Source organism: Gavia stellata, chromosome 17 (assembly GCF_030936135.1).
Source record: "Gavia stellata isolate bGavSte3 chromosome 17, bGavSte3.hap2, whole genome shotgun sequence".
In the NCBI taxonomy this organism is placed as follows: Eukaryota; Metazoa; Chordata; class Aves; order Gaviiformes; family Gaviidae; genus Gavia; species Gavia stellata.
The window spans coordinates 3,866,205-3,882,392 of NC_082610.1; the positions used below are offsets into that span (position 1 = coordinate 3,866,205).

The 16,188-nt window shown below is 42.2% G+C and overlaps 1 protein-coding gene across 1 annotated transcript in view; it reads right to left on the reverse strand.

The window, feature by feature from the left end:
* Window positions 1–4,585, reverse strand: part of PPFIA1 (PTPRF interacting protein alpha 1) — a 55,760-nt gene extending 51,175 nt beyond the window's left edge. The window contains exons 1-2 of the mRNA XM_059826015.1: window positions 4,482–4,585; window positions 3,095–3,358 (exon numbers count right to left, since the gene is read on the reverse strand). Coding sequence (XP_059681998.1) covers window positions 3,095–3,358 — 264 coding nt within the window. The 5' untranslated portion in view covers window positions 4,482–4,585. The remainder of the gene's footprint in view (window positions 1–3,094; window positions 3,359–4,481) is intronic.
* Window positions 4,586–16,188: the final 11,603 nt, after the last annotated feature.

The window sequence follows — 16,188 nt, forward strand, 5'->3', positions numbered from 1 at the left end:
ATAAAAGTTCTCCAAGTTTCTCAAAGTAAAAAGTTCATTTTTTCTGTGAAAAAACCTAGGAAGAATAAAATTAATTTTAAGTTCTTGCACAGCAATTTGATTTCATCAAGTTCGTCTTCCAAGGTCAGAGTACAGTTTGGCTAGGGTAATCTGTAATAGAAGGTAACTCCCAGAAAACAAAAAGCATTGCCAAGAATCTAGTTATTTTATCAACACACTGTTGATGTATTTCATTTCCAGCTGTCCATACAAGAAAAACTTGTCAGTTTTACTCTGTGTAAATGTAACAGATAAAGCACATCTATGTAAGAATAGAATGCTCTCCTCTCTGTGAATTAGACATCCACAACAAAAGTCTTCTTACACTAAATAGCTGTTTTCAGGCTTATGTGAGCTAGAACTGATGGCTTTAAATTACTAGCTGACCACCACAAGTATACTAGAAAAGTCTACTTCTCTGATACTTCAGAGAATGCACATCACTGCCGCAGAATAAATTGCATTTACTTTTATAATCTACAAGATGTGCAAACACACAAGTACCGATTTGCCATTTTTTAAACTACATACACACTGGTATAAGCCTCTTCCCTATAAACAGAAACCCAGTGAACATAAGGAATTAAGTACAGGGATGCCATTAGAAATTTAATGTCTTCATACTAAAACCAGAGAAGTAGTTTTGGTAGAGAAGCAATCAATCTGGCATTCCTTCTTTTATACAAGGATTTTCCATCAGTCATCGGAACGGTCTAACTGGCTGATTCAGCTAAATATATAAAACAGGAAAACTGTACATACAAACAATTCAATTCAATACTCCTTAAGATAAAGTACTCCAAAATCAACTACAAAGACGTGTTACAAGCTACATGCCAAGTTTGAGGGAGAAATAATACATTGGTTACATAGTGATTTAGTAATTCATGCACTTATACTAGTATTTGTACAACTAGTTAAATTAATCTTCACATCTCTCTCTACTAAATTGGAAACAACTACTAGGATAAAAAAAACTTTAAAAATGTACACTACTAAATCCCTTCTTTCCTGAAAAAAATATAAACCAGTTATTAGTAAATTTAAAGTTATCCTGCTTCTATCCCTCCTTGAAATCCACAGCTAAACAATTGGTCATTTGAGACAGTAGTTCAAAAGAATGCTCAGCTTGAAATAATTAACAAAGTTCGAACAGTTTCAAATATTACAGCCACTACAAAGTTTTCCCATTGAACACTTACTAGAATTTAAAAAAAAAAGTTTCACCTCATCAGAAATTTACACCTAATGAAGTAACTGACTCTTTACCATAACAACAACAAAAACTTGTCAAATACAGAAGTTATTTCTGATTGCAGCAAGAATAATAAAATCATTTTTACTTTTGAAAGCACCGTAATTGTCACCTTCCACAATCATTTGAGCTTAAGTACCACTGAGGACAAAAGTGGCATAGTTTCATACCACGACAACAGTATTTTTCAACAGCAATCTACAAAAATCCATACACTGTTGTACAGTCATATAAAATGGCAGTAAAATTTCTCTCTCAACTGAACTATGAGACTTGCTTTCCTACAGATTTCACATGAAACCATACAATTATGACATTCTTGAAAATGGGGATTGTTTTTTTTAACTGCATTGATCTTCCAGAAATGTTTAGAAAGAAATGTTTACATGTAAGCAGCTTACTAGATTTAGGAAGGAAAGCTGAGAACTGAAAAGGGAAAAGAGGAACAATACAGTTTAGAGCTTGGGTGATTCTACTCAGCCACAAATTCAAGTATAACAGTTTACAGATCATACAATTGGCTAATGGCACCCATTAATGTAGCAGACCTGAAATAGCGGCTAAAGAGAAGCCACAATTATTATGACAAAAAAAACAAAGACTGATTTTTGCCTGCAGCACATGATTTAACACAGGGAGCAGCAAAGGTTGGAAACTTCTCCTTTCCGATTTCCATCACACCACTGTAACACAACTAGATTAACATGTATTACTTTTTAGTTTCTATCCCTGAGTAATTGCCAGTACTGATTACCATCCCCAGAGTCATACAGTGATTACATTATAATGAGTAGTGGAAACAGAAGGGTTTAAAACTGCTGTTTTAAAGTGTATAAACAGTAACTACAATATTTAAGGCTATGTAAACATTGTAAAAATAATAAGTATTCTTGGAATAACGTATGCAAGTATAACATCATCATGATATACTTAGGACAACAACCAACCACACTAGAAAGTGTAAGGCTATCAACAGTTAACTGACACCTGAAAGAGGCCTCTGCTTTGCCTATAATCAAATGCTTTTCAAAGTGTTCAAAGTTCAGTTGTATTATTTTTAACTAGAATGGATAAAACCCAAGAAGTTCTGTAGACACCAATCACCTTTCCTAACTACACACTACGGCCCTATGTCACACATTTAGCACTACAGGCTGGATGTTGGTACACTGCATCCTCCAGAAGTCAGTAATTAGAAACTCCTAGCAAGACCAAAAAAAAAAAACCACCCAATCCAAACTCTCCAAAAGGAACTACATGAGTTAAACATCATACTCTGACTTCTACACTGTCATGACAACTCAGCATGTATTCACAAGGTCAGCATGTATTCACAAGGTAGCAGTCTTAAACTTTTCAAGTTTTTAAATCAGAGTCCGTAACGGTATCAGAACGGCCTGCTTTCTTTCCCAGAATGGCCGGTATGTAACTCTTAAGCACACGAATGCATCCGGCAGTTAGAAACAACATTAAAACAAAACCAGTGACAGAAGAAAATCCATCAAGTTCTATTAAACAAAAGGATGTAGGTAAGATTTCACGCTCAAACTAAGCCAAAGAAATGCCAGAAACTGGGAAAGCATACTGGAGGGAAAGGGCTGATGTTCGCCTCTTGCCTCGCTTTTATATCTTTCTCCAAGTGAGCAAGCACCAACAGATACTTCAGGAAAGTACTAAGCTAGATTGATCTTCCCCTAGCATAACCTGACTCTTCAGTAAATTACATATACAAAAAGCCAACAAAAACCACAAAGAATACAAAAATTATCGAAAGATACTTTCCTTTCAAAACATCCATACCTGTGGAAGTGCAGTATTGAGCTGTCTCTGCAAGGAATCTCTCTCATGACCAACTTCATGGAGCTTGCCCTGGGTCAATGCTAGCGTCTCCTGAGTTTCTCTTAGCGTTTCCAGAAGGCGATCCCTTTCTTCCAACATGGATACCATTAATTGCTCAAAATGGGAATCAGCATCTGACTGTAACGGGGAACCTGAACCGTGGCCTCCATTTCCCCCAGAGGGAATCTCTGCCTCACTGATGGTTGGCATCACCTCACACATCATCTTGAAACAAAATAAGACAAAACAAAGACCATAAATTTAAGTCAAACAAATCTAAACAGGATAAGCAAAGGAACTTTGGATGCGACCCATAATACCAACTTAGCTTTCCCAATGATAGCATCAGCACAGGTTGCCAACACCTTAGTGTTTGCCACTATTTCATTAAGACTGCGGGAGAAAAGTATACAATCAATTTAATCAAGGCATCACTTCATAATGAGAATCTTGTAACTTCTTGCAAAGCCAGATTTTTACAGCTACATTTCAAACTGTGATCTCATTTTAATGGATTTGTATTTTTGTTACGAGTAAACTGCTGCTGAGCTCTTTAAAAAAACAAAGATAAGGCATGCCACATGCCACCAAAAGTGATACAATTAAACCAGTAACTGATTATACTGCATATTTTGAGAATCATTATCTGCTTCTTCCAACACTTGAAATGTACAAAGATAGTATCTAAAACAGTACTTGGAGCTTATGCTGGCTGTAGAAAGTCTATGGCAAAAGTGATGCATGTCAATTAGTGGTAAATCCAAGTAGTCCAATTCAGGAGATACACATGTAAAGGAAGATAAAAAGCAAAAAACTCATTATGAAGTGGTAGCAGTTGTCACTGTGGATAACAAAAGTCAAGGTAAGCAAAGATAATTCAAGGCAGACTACGAATACAATTAACAATGCAAATGGAAGTACTGTACTGCTGCTAAATTGGAAGGACTTTTAAGGAGACCCTAACAGATCCTTACAAGAGACGAAGGCATCAAGTTTTTTAAAAGGCACGGGGAAAAACCACTAATATAATTACTGCACACTCTCACTGAACCACTAAGACTTCTAAAGTTCTTCAGACAGCCTCTCTCAATATCACAAACCTACAAGAACCTGAGGCAAACCAAGAAAAATAGTTCTCTCACCCTCTCAGGTACCACATGAAGTTTGTTCTCAGCCTTAAATTTCACATTCATACCTGAACATTTTAAAGAACAATTAAACTTATTCTGAGCCTTACAATGGGACCTCTCAATCCCTTGAAAGACTTAGAGTAGCCTGAAGTGCTTTATAACATTTTCATGCATGATTACCATAAGCCCTATATTTTCAACATCACTACATTATTTACCTTGCTCAATAAAATAAAAAGGCTTGGAAAACAGGCCCCAGGTTTCCTGCAGTACCAGTTCTTCTCTGTTTTTAGTAGTTTTTTGTCACCCCCAAAAACCTTTCGGATTGCAAAGCATCCATTCAGCTCTAGTCCAATGTCTATTTAATTGAAACACGCCGTGCACATGAAAACAAATAAACCTGCCGAGAAAAGAGCAGATCCAGTAAAAAGCAGCAGCAGCTTCAGCTAACTAGCCAAGTCCCCAGAAAAGAAGAATGTAAAAATAAACTGTCTCAGCTTCCCATCCCTCTATTACTGGCCCACAGGTTCTGCAACAGCTGGGATGGGGGAATCATGTGCTGAGGAAAAAAATAAAAAAAACCACCAACGTAGTCTGATGCAGTGGTGCAGCAAGCTTCAATAGTTCATCGCTCATAAATTCCACTCAGGTCACAATCGCGTTATTAAAGAGAGTATGGACAGCATGGGAAAGCGGCACGAGCTTTCTCGTAAAGGATTTGGAAAAGCCTCCCTTCTTTTCTCCTCTATTAATTCCAACGGGAGGCTCTCCTTCCAGTTTCCTGGGTCTTAGTTCAAACATTTATAATCCCAAGAGCAAGGCGCTGGTATCGCTTTGGAAGGCGAGGAGAAGGGAGACCTGTTGTCTCCTCCGCGTTAGTCCTCCACCCGCTCTCGCCCCGGCCGGTCCCACCGACGATGCTCCGGAATCGAGATATGCAGCCGAGAGGGGTGAAAGAAACCCGCCGAGAATGGAGGCAGCGCCCGGGAAGCAGAGGCGGGGGAGGAAGGCCCCGAAGAGAGACGGGGACACCGGCAGCTCGCCGCCCGGGTCTCGCCGCTCCTCTTCCCCGCGGCAGGGCCCGACAAACAAAGATGCTGGCTGAGGAGATGGGGCTTTTCTGCTCCCCGCCGCCCCTCACGGGGAGCGCCGGGCCGGGCCGGGCCTCCCTCCCTCCCCGCCGGAGGCCCCAGCGGCGCCGGGAGCGCGGCCCCGCAGCCGCGGCAGCCCGCACGCAGCCGGCTCGGGCTCAGCGCAGCCCCTGAGGAGCGAGCCCGGCCGCGGAGGCCCCGGCGCCGCGAGGGCCGAGCGAGCCCTCCCTCCGGCCCCTACCGAGCGCCGGGGCAGGCTCCCCCGCGGCGGGAGGACTCGCGTCCCTCCGCGCCGGGCCCGGCTCCGCCCGCCGCCGCCTCCACGTCCGTGGTGGCCGGCGAGGGGCCGGCTGAGGCCGGGTAGGTGTCGCTGCGTCCCGCGGCGGCGGCGGCGGCCTGGGCCCGGCGGTGCCGCCGCGGCCTCGGGGGGCGGCAAAGGCCCTGCGCGCCCGGAGAGCCCCGATCGCCGCCGACCTGCCTGCCGCCCGCCGCGCCAGCACCGAGCACCGAGCGCCGCCGCCTCCCGCTTCTCCCGGCGCCCTCTGCGGCTCCTGCATAAATCAGTGCGGGGCCCACAATGCACCGCGCGGGAGGCTCGGGCCCTCCTGCCCTCCTTCCCCAGCGCCGCGCTGCCGGTTCGAGACCCGCTCCTGCGCGGAGGCCGAGCTGCAGCCCCAGTGAGCGCCCTTCCCCTTCCCCTACAAGCGATACTCCCGCCGCCCACGGGTGCCCGCCCGAAAGGAGGGCTGCCACGTCTCTGGAGCAGAGCCCCGGGGTAGGAGGCGTGCTCGCTGAGGGCTGAGCAACAGGGCAGGACCAGAGCCATCGCCGCTGCGTGCGCCAGAGTCGCCCCGCAATCGCAGTCCTTCCCGGGGCCGGCGTGTCACGGCATGGCCCTGCCAGGCGGGTCTGCCCGCTCCTCCAACAGCGCCCTGCCTGCTGCGGGCATCGCCTGCTGAGCAGGAGCTGGGCCCTGCCCCGCTCCCATCGCCTCGGCCCGCTCCCATCGCCTCGGCCTGCCCTCTCGTCCTTGACCTGCTCCCACCGCCTCAGCCCACCGCCTCAGCCCTCCACCTGCGCCCTGGCAGCGTACATTCAAAAATATTTGGGGCAGGTGGCGGTAAGCCGTGCATTGGGCTGGCAAAGCTCTGAGGTGATGGTTTTAACTAATTAAACGGTGTAACTAATGGCTCCGTGGTGAGTAAAGCGGCCGAAGGAGCCAACGCCCGTGTGGGTCCGCAGGACGCAGAGAACAACAGTTGAAGCGGTGTAATGAGCCGTCTGCCGCCATAATTCACGGGAGGCCTGTGCGCTGTCTGAAGGCTTGGCGTCGGCGATGAAGGCTTCTCCCGCCTCGCCCTGTGAGGCAGCGGTGCCACCGCGTCCTCAGCACAGCTCCAGTGAGGGGTGACTTCGTTGCCGTACCTTATTCCCCACAGGAAACGGGCTTTGGCTACACTGACAACTCTCTCTTCTTTTCCTGTGTAAGCTGTTTCCAAAACAGCATATAAACATTTTCCACTTGCGTTTATATAGCTTTTACTCTGTTCCCGGATGATTGCGTTTCTAAAACTTTTTCCATGCACCTGAGTAAGGTTGGAGTTTGTAGGCAAAGCTTAGGAAAAACCTCTTTTCTCTCTTCCGTTTGTGTTACTACGATGAATAAAGTATTTGCGTTTTGGACCCTATTCTTGCTTTTATAGTGGAAAGCTCTGAAAAGCATCACGGGCCAGTGACGCAGGCAGAAACACGTCATGCCAAAAAGCAGCAGTCCCCACACCAAAGGTTGTGTAGTTTTGTGACTGGATTACATGACACTGAATTTGTAAACACAACATATTGACACCTAGCACTAGATAGAAAGGATCATTAATGAGTCACTCTTGCTTCCCCCAATACAAAAATCTTTACAATTACACATTTACTACATTGTGCTCTTTCCCTTTGGTATTTCAGCCTTTAGAGTGAATTCAGGTCACATTTTTAAGCTTTTCCTCTACAGCCATGAAGTCTAGATTATTATTTTTTTTCCTCCTGAAGTTTCTAATATAATCACATGACTTGGGGACCTGGAACGTCAAAGAAAAAGCCAAATATTATGAAGCAGGTTCAAATCACAGGTCCTGCCAAATACTGGTTAGCACAGGTTTAACGCTGAGTAATACACCATTGAAGTGTAATTGTATAAATACTGATATCTGACCTTTCAATATAGAAAGAGTAGCAAAAAAAATTCCAAAATCAATTGTGCTCTTCCTGAGGAAACTTCCCAACGTTATGAATTAACCTGTGCTGTCAAATAGTCTCAGTATAGGTCAATGCTATTATTTACAAGCTTTGATAGATTTATATTGATACATTTTGAAACCTGTAAGCTTTGATTTTAACATAAACTACTTAAAATTATCATGGGAGGGAAGGAAGGACAGCATCATTCACTTGGCCCTCTCCTTCAACCTGCTACTGAGGGTTTAACCCACACTGAGGGTTTCTTTCACATAATTCACATTAATGTAGGACTATCAGCAAAATCTGGGCCATGCTTATGAAGCATAGCAACATATTTCTGGGGGTCAAACGAAGGTAGTTACTTAATGCTTAAAAATAGGTCCTGAAGATTACCTTGAACATAATTAGCTCTTTATTTCTAAACACATTTCTACAGATAAATGCTTGTTTTATTGCCCAGAATTCTCTTTGTCTTTACCTGCATCAACAAAATTGTCTCCTGTAACTCGCATGCAATTCATCCACGACTGTATGCCTTATACACCACAGGTGCTGATTTTGTCTGGTTCTTTAAAGAAAACGCAAATACCCTGCCAGCTTGACCTGCTTGTTGAAAAGTTAAGCAAACCACTAGTAGAAATACTTAAACTCTTCATGTGCAAGTGAAAAACAAACCCAGTTTTCTAAGCATGGTCACAAATACATAGGATGAAAATGTATTAGCAGAGGAGGAGAGATGGTACTTCCTTACCTGTCACAGCCTAGGATTTCCGATTAATTCTCTCCTTCCTCTGTAATGCAATAGTCAGGAGGGTAATACAAAAATATAAATAAGTCAAATTGATACCAGTCTAGTAAAGTGAGACTTTAAAAACTGAAAAGCATTCCAAAAAATAAAAGAAATTCCTCTTGCTCATTATTTTAAAAAAAATTATAACAACTTTTTGGAAAAGTTTTTTTCCCTCAGCTGTCTTCACTTTGTCACTTATACTGCAAGTCTAATACCAAAGCAACAGCCTGCTTAATTTTTAGCAGAAAGCCCTCAATATTGAATATTACTGCTTTCATTGTGAAATCACTTATGAATAATAGTCTAGGCACCAGCTCTTCAAATAATGCCCTGCAGACAAAATAGTCTTTCCACCTGTAGTGGCAGAAGAGCCATTTCGGACATGACATCCACTGATCTACTCTAGGTCCAGTTTATACAGTTTCTAGATTTCATGCTTACACTTGCAGAAAAAAAAAAAAAAATTGAAGCAAAGAAGGGTATTACATGTTAATTCTGAGAGGAGGAAAATCATATTTTGTAAACAAACTGGTAAAAGTATATGAAGAAATGCTCATTTTTCTACCATTCTCCAAATATTACTAGCTATGGACCCCTGCAGCTGCACTATGGTGCCTGAACTACTGCATGGTGAAATTTGAAAGAAAATGTGCAGGCATAACAATTAAAGTATGCTAAAATAAGCTACCATCTGGTTACAGATGTAATTGGTTACAATCAGGTATTCCTTAGGCTTCTTTATTACCAGAAAAGCAAAATTTTTCCACTGACAACAAAGAGCATGGAATTTCATCCCAGCCAAAGTTTCCACACTGCAGTTGCTTCAATGAATTCAGAAATTTAGTTCAGAATTCAGAATTTTATTCAGAAGGGAACAATATGTAGGATTGGGACCGTAACTACTTTTGGAAAAGAAACTGAAAAATTAAAAAAAACTACACATCTCAAAATATTTTCAAGAATTTAAGGGATTTATCTTGTTGCCACTAGTTGACAAGCAATGAACAGTTCCAGCATAGCAGCAGAGATTTGAATACGAGAGCCAGTGTAGGCAATTGGTTCCCAACGCCGAGGTTTTCCCTGTGGCAGGGTCACTGCCGAGCGCCGAGTCTTCACTGCAGACCTTATAGGTTGTGCCTTGCCCCTTCCTAAGGTGAGGTCTGAATTTTTGTTCCCTGTGAGTATATTTCTCAGGTGCGGCAGCTGTGGTGCTGAGGGCAACGGAGTCACGAGATACCTTTACTGATAGGACAGCGCTCATTATTTTGTCCTCATCCTTTGGGAGTCAGGGTTCAAATGGGTTGAGACTGTTTGACCTGACTCTGCCTAACCAATGTTGCAAGTCGAGGAACTCTTTCCAGGTCGGAATTCAGGTGGACAGCACATGCCAGGAAAGGCAAAATCCTCACCTTTCATCTTGATTACTTTTGCTGTACCGCTTCTGTGGATGAAGGGGACTTCAGTCTAAGGAGTTGTCAAGGCACCACTTCAAAATAACGTGTTCAAGCAAAACCAAAACGAGGCTGAAAAATAAAGTGGAATTTACAGCTGCATGAACAAACACAATTTCACTTCAACCCATCACACATAAAAAATGAAAACTAATAATATTAGTAGAAAGAATCTGGCCTGATTTGATTTGCGTTTAACATATGAGTCAAACTGAGACTTTGTGAATGTAAGGGCAAAAGACTAAACACCATTAATATGAAAATCTCTATGAAATTGGACGCTGCAATACATCCAGCCAGATAAACTGATCTCAGAGCCGGGTTATGTAGAATAAATTTCTAAGTGAACCTCAGTATTCATCTAGATCCTAAAATGTCATTACATTTCCTCTCAGTTTAGGATGACTTGGAATGTGGTTGTTTTTTCTTTTGAAAACTAAGTTTTGGGTTATCCTTAAATGGTTAAAACAGAAAATAAACAGTTGTACCAACTACCAACTATAATCACGCTTCATTATGAAAGTAAAGAACCTACCACGCAATTCTGAAATGAGGAATAAATGTTAATTAATGCCATGTATAAATCTTCACTTCAACCAGTTTGTTAACAAGGCACAGACACTCTCGCATTCAGCTTTCTCAGCTCCTCTCATCTGTGGTTGGACTTCCCATCTGAGAGGCAGGTGGTTTTAGCTGTAGACCCTCCTCAGCCTCAAGGATTTGTCACCTTTATCTTTGTCACCTTCAAATCCCGTATCACTCTTTACACAAGTTTCAGAGGAGAGATGGAAATGTCAGTAGTTAGGCACTTTCTTGAGAAATGGGTATCAGCCTCGGGTGGGAACAGAGTTCCCATGGCATATAAATGTCTGCTATATAAAAGGGAGGCACTATCTCCTCATTTATGAAGAGCTAGGTATTTATTCATGCCCAAAAGGATGGCTTAGTCCAGGAGGGAACTTGAATCCGGAATATCCTAGTTAAGGAATATGCCTCCCACATGACATACTGCAAATACCTTCGTTAAGCACCTTGCTTTGTGAACGCTATGCTCACAGCCCAGACCGTGGATAGAACAGAATTTCTGAGGTGCCTCAAAAATATCTGAAAGGCCTGATTTTGAAGCCCTATTTCTATTCCTGTGTGCAGTCCACCGTAGCCCAGAGCGGATCAGCGTATGGTCAGGGCTTCAAATGCCGCAAACACGACTGAATAATCAGATCTTTGCATAATGCTCTGTGTTGCACATCATACACATGAAATAATAATGTCAGAAGAACTCTCAGGTATTTACTGCAAAATACCAAAATATTTCTCAGCATTCCGATTTACTTTGTAGTACAAGAAAAAAGGTTTCCTTTTTTTCTTCCTCCTGGGCATGTAACCCAAGGTATACACCGTACAACATCAAGAGCACTAGCAGCTCAGATCTTTTTAACTAAATGAGTATGATATCTCTTTTATAAGTTCATCGAGAGTTCTGGCTCCCTGTCCATGTCATTTAGTGAGACGTAACACTTGCAGACATGTCCAGAAAGAGCCATACTATAAATCAGCTGACAGCAAAGTAATCAGTTCAGAGACCCAGGGTAAATATCTCTTTGCACCTCAAAACCACGTGACGAAATTCAAACAAAAGCTGTTAAAAACAGGGAGGAGGGGGAGAGGGAAAAATAAAAGCTTTCCTTTCCTGTCACATGATAAATTAGATCCTAATGTTTATCCAAGCTCAGCAAAACAGCAACCTCTTCCTGCCAGCGAGTTTTGCACGGCGAGGTGTCGGGGTCCGGCCGTGCCGAGCTGCCTTCCCTGCCGGCAGCGCGGCTCTGAGGACAAACACCTGCTTCACCAGAAGGCGAAGGAGCAAAGCGCTCCTCCGTTGGCTTCCCAGCAGCACGGGCTTGCATCCGCTGCTTTCTCTGCCCACAGAGTGCTTCATGCTTCATTTGTACTGAAATTTCCTTTGTGAGCCTCAAAGCCACCCTACGCTAGCACAAAACCTCTGCTGAAAATAGTCCAAGATCGCCTACGCATTTTTTTTTCCTTCTGAGTCGAGCCGACAGTACCTTATTTACTCCTTGTCCTTTATAGTAGATGACTTAATGTCTTACCAGCAAAATGCATTTTGAACACATTTCAGGCATTTCATACAGAAATGAATAGATGAAAGAACAGGATTTTTGCCAACAGCGCTGATTATTCTTTTGTCAGTAGATAGATGTGACCTGAACTCTTCTGTTACCGTAACAAACATCTCCAGCGGATGCTAGACAGAAGAGACTCTTTGCCTGAGGGAGAAGGAACAAGAGGGGAAGAGGCTGGAAGGTGGCCTATAGAGAAGAGGACGGAGGTAATTAATGGTTATGCCATGTATAAAGATAAGTGCCCTAGTAAATGTGTCGGCCCTTCGGCAACAGAAGCCATGACTTCTAGAAACCATGTGTTGACACAGTTCTTCTTTACCTTGACATTTTATTTATATAATATGGGTCTGCATGGATCTACATGGGATTTAGGCAGTGTAAATCAAATCAGAATTGGCTGCTCTGAAATTTCAGAGGGTTTTGATTTGGACTTAGTGCCTCTGATAGGAAGAAAAGTCTCCACAAAACACACAGGAAAGTGGAGACATGCAGAAACCTCTTAAGAGACCAGATGAACTTACACTATTTATTTTAATGGGAATCATACCTATGTCAAGACCATAAATATTTTCCAAATTTAGCTGCTATTCCTGCAACCAAAACCACATATGCCCACTCAAACACAAACCCACTGAACTTGAAAAGGTTTTCAGCTTAGTTTCAGCTTCAGTTGTGCAATTTGCAGTTCAGAATTATTGCAGCTGTTGTCTTTTTTGTATGGATTTACAGTGGCAGAAATTCCCTTGAGCTAGAAAGAATTTCTAAAGCAAAGTATCATTTATTTCACTCTGGAGTGAAATATACCCCTAATATCTAATGCAAACATAGTCTACACTACGTGAATGTACTGATTTCAGCACATCTTCAAATAGGTTTTTTTTAATTGTAATGAAAGATATCTAGCTAAAAGTGCATTCAGTTATAAGTTCAGGGCAATAGGGTTGCTCATTATTTAGCTATGAATTTTTTAAAAAAAGAATACTTTTAGGAAAGGCCAGATTCATGTGACATAGTTGTGAACAATACTGGAAGAAGAAACTGTCTGGAGTCAAGAATTCAGAACCAGCTGTGGTAATGCAGCTCCTGACTAACTAGAACAGGTTTGGATACATTCCACCTGGCTGACCACCTACATCATGAACCCATTTACCCTCGCTTGCCTCTGTAATCAGTGGAGCAAGAGAGCCACTCCATGCGAGTGATTCAGGTCTTTGGTGTGGTCCATGAATCACCCGCTCAAGATGCTTGTCTCTTCTCATTGACTACAGAGGGAGCCTAGGGCGGCCAGACTCCTGCCATGGGAGCCGCAGCTAGGTGTCTAAACCAGTGGGAGATGAATCCGGGCTGGGATGCTGGATACGTGCGAGAAACAGCACAGCTTGTTTGTAGGAAGGCAAGTAAAATGAACATGAATGTCCCTAGAAATAAGCAGTGCTGTTATCAGCTTCGTTGCTTTGGATTTAGCAGCCCAAGGTTTGTCTGTCTGGTTTTAACTGATCTGGAATTAAATTACTGTATTTGCAAGACTAGAGCCTAGAGCTTCAGAGCCATGGCAATCTCTCAAGATATGTAAAAAATCAATTACCAAGAAAAAAGAATTATGTTATTTTTATTCCAAACCACCTTGTATACGCATGCATTGATCCCAGAGTGAGCTCTATAGACATTGAGCCTCTCACCTATTTATTTTGCAAGACCCCAAGGGAGAACGGGAGTTGGCTTCCATGCAGATCATTTCAAAGTTGAGGCTTCAGCTTTTAGAATGTTTTGAGACTTGTTAACAGGGAAAAAAAAAAAAAAAAGATTGTATTATTTTAATAATACATGCAATGATATTTACAAATAGTCTGACTAGAGTAAAAAGGATTTGCATGTGAAGTAACACTTCGGTTCCTGTAAATCAGCATTCAAAGGAAAAAAATAGTTTCTTTTCACTTTGTCTGCTATGCAAAGGCTCCTACTGTTTCAAGTGGCTTTGAAGTAGGCACTAAGCAAACTGGACCATGATTTCTATGTACTCAGGATCGTCTATTATTAGTCCTTCATACTGTAGTAAAGTAGATAAAAGCATTTAAAAAATAAAGAGATCTCATATAGCGCTTAAGTCTATTTTTAATCCTTAACTGACTAGATTTCAAGTGATAACATACCTTTAATTACATGCACGTTGCCTGCATGAAGTTGTACGCAGCAGTCACTATCTTCATTATTCAGGTGCATGCTGAATTGAAATATTAACCTGTGTAGGTGAAGATAATCACGTTGGTAAGGTATTAGTCCCAAATCATATGTGTGTAAACAAGGCAAAATGATTTTTCTGTGCAACCAGCTTCAGCTTATAGGCAAATGAAAATGTAAATAACACCTTCAGTGAATCACTGGTTTATGTTCACGAGTTACATGTTTATTTTCACCATTTTAGAACTCCCCACTGTCTTCACAGTATTTACTAAAAATATTAATTTGCTAAAATGACTTGGCTGAGATGGTGACTAAAAAACAACATGGCTTCAAAATGAAGTCATAAAAAAACCTGCAACAGATACAAATTCTAAAAACCGTGGAAACTTGCAATGGTGGCAATGTGTTTTACCAAAAAAACATGCCCAGTTTCAAGGTGATCCTAAGGCTCAGATGAAATTGTCTGCCCATAGATATGGTGGATCAAACTGCTATCAAAGAAAGTTCATTTCCCAATATTATTTTCCTGCTCCGGTTAATAGCAATTCTGCCTGGGCAACCAGGTCATTTAAAACTAAATTTCACCTTCGGCATTTTGAGAAGAAGAAGGTTACTAGGTCAGGATCTGACATAGAAAATAAGTATAGGTATAAGCCATATAATAGTAAACATTCAGCTTGGACCACCTACTAGTAGCCTTAAGCAGCAGAGTGACATTTAAAAGCAATCAGGCAGAAGAGAACCTTCAGGGAAAACAGACCATACTTTAGAAAAAGCAGCTCTACTTTTGCCAGAGGAAAAACCCAAGACCTTTGGGAACAGTATTCAAGTCAACTTGAAACAAGTATTAAGAAAAATAATGGAAATATCAGTAAGTGGTGCTTCTCCTCTTCTGCAAAATTATCATAGCGTCTTTTTAAGTAAATTCCTTCCCTGCTTGCTTCTGTGTTGGTCTGTCCTTACCCTTCAGCGGTATGCCTGCACCATACAGTGTACGCTAGTCTGACGTTTAACTAACAAATACGTGAAGGATAGCACATGCCTGCCAACATATCAGTCAAGAGAGCTGCAAGTGGTCTCATCCTTAGCCTTTGAAGAAATGCCACAACTTTGAGCAAAATTCCCCTGCAAATCCCCAGACCCAGAGCGTAGACCCAAATCCATAGACCTGGGCGAGATGTGCAGCGGGGAGGAGAACCTTCAGTGCCTCACGGAGAAGGCAGGACGCCAGCAGCATCCTCTGTTATGTCAACAGGAGCGGTAGCTGCCTCTGCACTGCCCTGCTTGCACGGGTTATCCCTACCGCTGGATTCACATTTCTCTTGAAGAAAGGCAGTTTCAGGGTTCCTGTCTGAAATTATTATTTTAGTGCTGCTAAGATATCCTGGCATTGAGATGTATGTGTTAAGGATGCCTAAGTCCTTGTCGAGACATCTTTTTTATCAAGAATAAAAACATAATGAGGCCTCACGTCCCTTCTTGGCTTGCCGTTGGCAGTGTGTCTGTTACTAGTCTGGCCAAATTTACCTTCCCCCTACACAGGAGTATTCTCTGTACAACTTAGGGTCAGGGAGCACGGATTTAAAAACTGAGGAATGTCTTCTGCAGCCCTTGGAATTACAAGTTTAGGGGATGCAGTGCAATCAGTATGTATAGTCAGAGAGTCTAAATACCAGTAATTCTCCTCTAAACTACAGTAAAATCTCCGCCATCAACATTATTAATCGTCATGTACAATACTCATGTCTTCCAGAGAGAATACCTAATTCTCGTGACTTTGATAGCAATTTCTGAATTACACAACTGAAACTCAATTGAAGTGGCCAATTAGGCTTCCATTATTAGCCAGGAATATTTCTGAAAAATAATTAGTTTACTCAAGTTTTTAGCTTATTCCCCCTGCAAACGTGTTCCAGGGAAACTTCTGCATCTCGTCTAGAAAAAAGATACCTGTTAAGAACAGCGCAAGACATATGCAGCTTCAAATAGCTACTACCGAGTAGTACTTGCATTGGAAACTGGAGCTAATGCTGCCATAA